At 36.7% G+C, this 6,032-nt stretch overlaps 1 protein-coding gene across 1 annotated transcript; it reads left to right on the top strand.

Moving 5' to 3' along the window:
- Positions 264–4,517, top strand: LOC109229759. The gene is made up of 3 exons (XM_019395314.1): positions 264–1,151; positions 2,787–2,955; positions 3,975–4,517. The coding sequence occupies exons 1-3, from the start codon at positions 324–326 to the stop codon at positions 4,148–4,150; spliced, it is 1,173 nt and encodes a 390-aa protein (XP_019250859.1). The 5' UTR covers positions 264–323; the 3' UTR covers positions 4,151–4,517.

Here is a 6,032-nt window from a genome sequence, read left to right as displayed (position 1 = left end):
AAACTAATATAAAGATAATAAGAGCAGTGATGCTTTATTTGTCCACTTTATAGTACTTTTCAGTTGTTACTCGAGAAATTTTATTTTGTGTCTAATACAACTTATACTAGTTGTATGAGGCTCTTTTTTTGTTACACTTCTGGGTTCACAAAAATCTGGGTCCACAAAACTGTGAGACAAAAAAATTGTCTTATACAATTAGTGTCAGTTGTATGAGACACAAAATAAAATTTTCTGTTGTTACTCAATATATTGTCCATTTCCATGTACCTTCTTAACTATCACTCAATAATAATTATCACACACCATACTCCCATCTTCTCATGGCTGAGCAAGAAAGTAGCACCACCGCAGCTCCGCCGTGTGAGTTTGAAACCCGGCCGGCAGGTAACACCGAGTACAGCTGGTGCAAGGCGGTTCCCAGTGGCACCGGGATAACAGTCTTAGCTCTCTTATCAAAATCCCATGACATTTCACTTCTCCAAAATGCCCTCCACAAACTTCAAAATTCCAATCCTATCCTCAAATCCAAACTCCACTACGAACCCACAACTAACTCCTACTCTTACATCATTCCCTCCACTTCTCACCTTCAAATCCAGCCGTTTGATCTCTCATCAACGGCTCAAATTCTTCAACAGCTCAAAATCCCTAATCATACCTCAATCTCCGATTTTCACCTAATCCTCGAGCACGAACTCAACAAAAACTCCTGGGTAAATACCGCCACGTCGTCTGATCACTCCGACACTGATGTTCTATTCCCGAGCATCTATAGATTAAGCGATGAGAAATGGGCAGTTACTTTACGGATTCACACGTCAACGTGTGACAGGGCGGCGGCGTTGGCGTTGCTGAGGAAGTTGCTGGAGCTGATGAGTAGTGAGAAGGGAAAAGGGATAAATGAAAATGAAGGAGGAGGGGTAGAATCGGAATTAGGGGAAAAGATGGAGGTTGGTTTGGGAATAGAGGAATATATTCCTGCTGGAAAAGCTAATAAACCATTTTGGGCACGTGGGATGGATATGGTTGGGTATGGTTTGAATGCACTGAGATTTGCTAATTTGAATTTCATAGATAGTGAATCAACAAGAGGATCTCAAGTTGTGAAATTGCAGTTGAATAAAGAAGATACTGATCGCATTCTTGATGTAAGTTTATATCACATTCTCATAATTTCCATTTTTTTCTTTTTAGTTTCCTTAATTTAATAACAAAGAGCAGCCCGGTGAACTAAGCTCCCGCTACGCGCGGGGTTCGGATAAGGTACGGACCACATTGTGGTCCATTGCACGCAGCTGTTTCCACGGCTCGAACTCGTGAACTCTTGGTCACATGACAATAACTTTTAGTTTCCTTAATTAAGTAGACCGATAATAATATTTCATCAAGAAGATAACACAATAGTTTGAGAAATTTATTCGTATTTAGTATTTATACTAAACTAATTGATTCATATGTGTATTTATATACACTTTTATCACTTAATTATAGTTTATTAACTTTATAATTTTACCTCAATCTACCATTTGATGAAATGTGATTTGATGTAAATATTGAGTCCGAGTTAACTTTTTCTGGTTTTTTTAAATAAAAAAAAACAAAAAAAGGTTAACTCAGACTCGATATTTACATGAAATGTGATTTGATGTAGTTTTTCATATTTTTATGTGATCTAAACTTTAGGTTTCTTTGATATTAGAACTCTTTCACCGAGACATCATGGTTAAGTGATATGTATGCTAGTTTTAATTTTTAACTGCTAAGGTTAAATTGTTTGGTTTAATGTAAATATGGGTGCAAGTATTTACCTACATTAAACTACATATGTTGTGACTTCTATTTCTTTCTTACGAGAAAATTGTGTTATTAGTTTGAAAATGTAACAATAAGATTTCTGCCTCAATGTTTACATCAAATTATATTTTTTTAGAGGTAAAAATATAAAGTAAATGAATTATAATTAGGTGATAAAAGTGCATGGAAAGACACATTGAAAAAATAGTTGGGTAATCTCTTGTTTCATTTTCTATAAAGTTAGGCAAAGGTAGACCCAATAAAAACTTCGTTGGTCCCATTATCTTGTTTTGTTGGTTGAAAATTTGTGGCCCTTGTTGAATGCAGGGTACTATTCTCTTCACGTGATGTACAACTTTACACATGCATGTACTATTTGTCAAAAAATAGATATATACAGGTCACATGTGAAACATAGAGTATGTCAACAATAACATGTGAAATATAAGTTTTCTGGCTTTAGTACAAGGCCTTGGATTCTAGCGTTAGTCATAGTTTCAATGTGTTAATTCAAATGATTCAATTAAGCCCATTGGGTTGCTCTTGAGCTGATGTAAGAGCGTATTACATGATGTGTGCATTAGGACATGTCACAAGTTCAAACCTTGTCGTAGAAAAAAAGGTGGTGTTTAGGTGGAGACGAGTGAAGGGGCAACCCATCATCCCCCAAGTTCCGTGACGTGCACCACTGTCTCGGAGATTTCTTGGTTGTCAAAAAAAGGAAATTGGCCCATGGGGTCTAAACCATTGCTCAATTTAGAACATGTTTGTAGCTTGATTAATGGCTTAACTTTGGACACTGACAAGGTACAAATACTTTCAATGGTGAGGTTTAGAAATTAGTTACATAGAACTGTGTACGGTAAGTGTGAGTTCATTACCTTAAAAAAGAAAGTAACCTGTCACAACCCCCTGATCGTAAATGTACATAGTTTGCAATTTAGTCCGAAAAGGAATATTAGCAGATAACAAAGTCTGAATTTTGGCAGGGCTGCAAAACAAGAGGTATAAAATTGTGTGGGGTGTTGGCTGCTGCTGGATTAATTGCAGCACATTCCTCAAAAGGCTTACCTGAGGATCAATGGGAGAAGTATGCAGTTGTAACACTTATTAACTGCCGCTCAATTCTTGATCCAGTTCTTAGCCCTGATTTTCCAGGTTTGTTAATGCATTCAACTTCCATAAACTGTTTACCTTTTCTTTTATGTTTTTCCCCTTTTCATGTCCATAGATTTCAATTATAAAATGATTATTTTTGCAAGTATTTAGTTACTCTCTCTGCCCCAAGGATTTGCTTTATTTTACTATTAAAGGTCAAAACTGACTAGTGGCCAATGAGGGACTCAAGTAATTCATTACTATGCTCCCGCTTGAGGACCAACGACCTCATCCGTCATGACTGTAACCACTTCTTAGCTGCAGACTATTGTTCTTGGCACCCATCTGGCCCCAGTTATAAGTCACGGCTGGTACCACTTGTGACGTCCTACAAGTGGTCACGACTAGCACCCCTCTGTGGTCCAGGTCACTACTCCTGGCATCCTACCAATTGATCACGGCTAGCACCCCTCTCGAGGTCCAAGACATCACTCCTAGCACTCTCCTCGGCCACCACTTCAATTTACTGCCTCAAGTGTTGCTAATCTCCTATGCTACTAATTGTTATAGACTGAGTAGAAGAGCCCGACCTAAAAGACTAGCCTATCGGGAGCCCATCAATCTATAATTCATTTCCTACAACTCTTTGCAATCAATCCGGGGATCAATTGGTCCACAATAATTACTTCGAGTTAAATACCAAAGTTGCCTTATGTGACTTGCAAGTTAATTAATTGCACATTATATATGTACTTGGGAAAAGCTCAAACTATCCATAGTCTGCTGGAAACATCCTATTAGCCCTTTAACAAACATCCGGTGTCCGGCACCCACATTGGGGCCCGATTAAATCCGAATTCGCGTTGGAAAGTCCCACATGTGAGGGGGTTTAAAGTACTCCCTAACAAAGACACTTTAGCTTAGTGCTTGGGCAGGTACTCCGTACTCCAATACCTTCTGTTGCTCTTATATTTAGTAAAAACTCTCACCGCTCTTGAACTTCTTTGTCATTTCTATTCTTGTACCCTAAAGATGTTTACTGCACAGAGTATATTAAAATGATGACCTAAATCGTGCAGGTTTTTATCATTCTGCTATCCTCAACACACATGATGTTAAGGGAGGTGAAGATATATGGGAGCTGGCAATGAGAAGTTACACATCTTTCATCAATGCCAAGAACAACAACAAGCATTTTTCAGACATGGGAGACCTGAATTTCCTCATGTGCAAGGCATTGATAATCCTGGCTTAACGCCCGCCTCTTCACTTAGGTCTTCTCTAATCTCTGTGTTTGAAGACCCCGTGATCGATAACTCCAGCACAGTGCATCAGGAAATTGGATTAGAAGACTTCATAGGCTGTATGTCTGTGCATGGGGTAGGCCCTTCTATTGCCATATTCGATACGATTAGGGATGGACAGTTGGATTGTGCATGTGTTTATCCCTTCCCTTTGCATACTAGGGAACAAATGCAGGAATTCATTGGTGAAATGAAAAGAATCCTTGTTGACTGGTAGCAAATTACAGGAATATTATTGATGACTGAACAAAAGCATTATGTTTCCTACTCATATTTAATGAAATGCAATAAGTTCCCTGGAGAACAGTTTGATTACGATCTCAAGTTTCAAATTCTTGTTCTTTTTCTGCTTACTGCAAAATGCTGAGTTTTTCAACTCCAAGCAGGAAGTCCATTGGCCAACAAAACTGGCTAGATTGGTCATTATTGATTCTTAGATCACCAGTTTGATCCATTAATTCATAAGAGTTTAAATGATTAAAAGACTTGAAGAATTAACGTAAATAACCGCTCGCCTAACCACTTAAACTAAAATTTGCCGGAGGATGTATACTTAGTTAAATCTGATTTAGAAGAACCAAACTAAAAAGACAAATAGTCGAATCAAAACAGAGGTCTCGAGTTCGAGCTCGGGAATGGGTAGATAGATATAGAAGTTATATTCTGTAGTAGAACATTCTTTTTGGTGAGATATTAGTATATTCACTACTATCTTTTAAAAGATATATAGGATAAAGTTAAAAAAACATTCCATTAGATGTCTAGTTCCTTTCAATACACCACACAACTACTAAAATGCTGCTTAGTCAAAGAACCATTGGCATATGCAATATTCAATCACTAAACTTACTCTTCTTCCAACTAACATGTAGCCAACTACTTTGTTTTCGGCTAATTTTGTCTAACACAGTGTTTAGTATTTAATATTTGACCAAATCAAAATTTAATATATAACATGCATGCACCTCTTGATGATAAATCAAACTAACAATTTTCCCTTTTGAATATTTTTTAACCTAGCTATTTGACTAGCTTGATAATTATGCCTACTACATACTTTGGTAAAAACTTGTGAATTGACAAGAAAAAAAGGTGAAGATAAAAATTAAAATGATAGAGATGAACATCCTTAAACTGGCCTTAATCTAAATTGAAAGGGCAAAAAGTAAATAATAAAGGATATTTCTCATTCATTTCTTGCCACTACAAATTTACAATTTAACTAGTTGACACTAATTTAAAGAGAAAAACAAAATGACAAGATTACTTCTCTACTGCTTTCTCCTCTCTAAGTCTACCTCATGGGGAAAGCAAAAGGAAGCTTACCTAGGATATTGAGTGTGTCTTAATTTACACTATCTCTTTGGCACCAAAAAATAAAATTAAGAATTAAAATGTAATTACCTCCTTAAGGTATATATCCTTGAATCTATTTCTCCATAGGCTATCCTCACACTAGAAAAATAGCTGACCTCAACTTGTTTGGAACTGGAACGTTCTAGTTGTTGTTAATGTATCCTCACACTCGAGTTATTATGCATAATGAAAGCTAAGTTTAGGAGGAGACATTATACTTGAGATTGAATAGTTATGCAACACAATAATATTGTTAGGCCCAATCCGAAACAAGTTTAGATCAATTGTATGAACCTTCAGAGAACCATGTCGCTCCATTTAAACTAATCTCAATCCAATGTGTTATACAAAGTAAAAATACCTAGAAATTCTCTATATTTTCTACTGATACATAAATCTCTGATAGAAGTAGAAGACTCCTAGACAACATAAGAAGTAAAGGTACACCGACATAGCTAAAATTTAATCCCTAAATTG

This window comes from Nicotiana attenuata, chromosome 7 (genome assembly GCF_001879085.1).
Source record: "Nicotiana attenuata strain UT chromosome 7, NIATTr2, whole genome shotgun sequence".
NCBI lineage: Eukaryota > Viridiplantae > Streptophyta > Magnoliopsida > Solanales > Solanaceae > Nicotiana > Nicotiana attenuata.
The sequence above is the reverse complement of the archived record's forward strand: the minus strand, read 5'-3'. Positions and strand labels throughout refer to the sequence as shown.

Bases quoted from the DNA above. Each gene is read 5' to 3' on its own strand.
- LOC109229759 (XM_019395314.1), top strand. From the start codon at position 324: ATGGCTGAGCAAGAAAGTAGCACCACCGCAGCTCCGCCGTGTGAGTTT. The intron at 1,152-2,786 runs GTAAGTTTATAT...GAATTTTGGCAG, and splicing joins ATACTGATCGCATTCTTGAT to GGCTGCAAAACAAGAGGTAT. The intron at 2,956-3,974 runs GTTTGTTAATGC...TAAATCGTGCAG, and splicing joins TCTTAGCCCTGATTTTCCAG to GTTTTTATCATTCTGCTATC.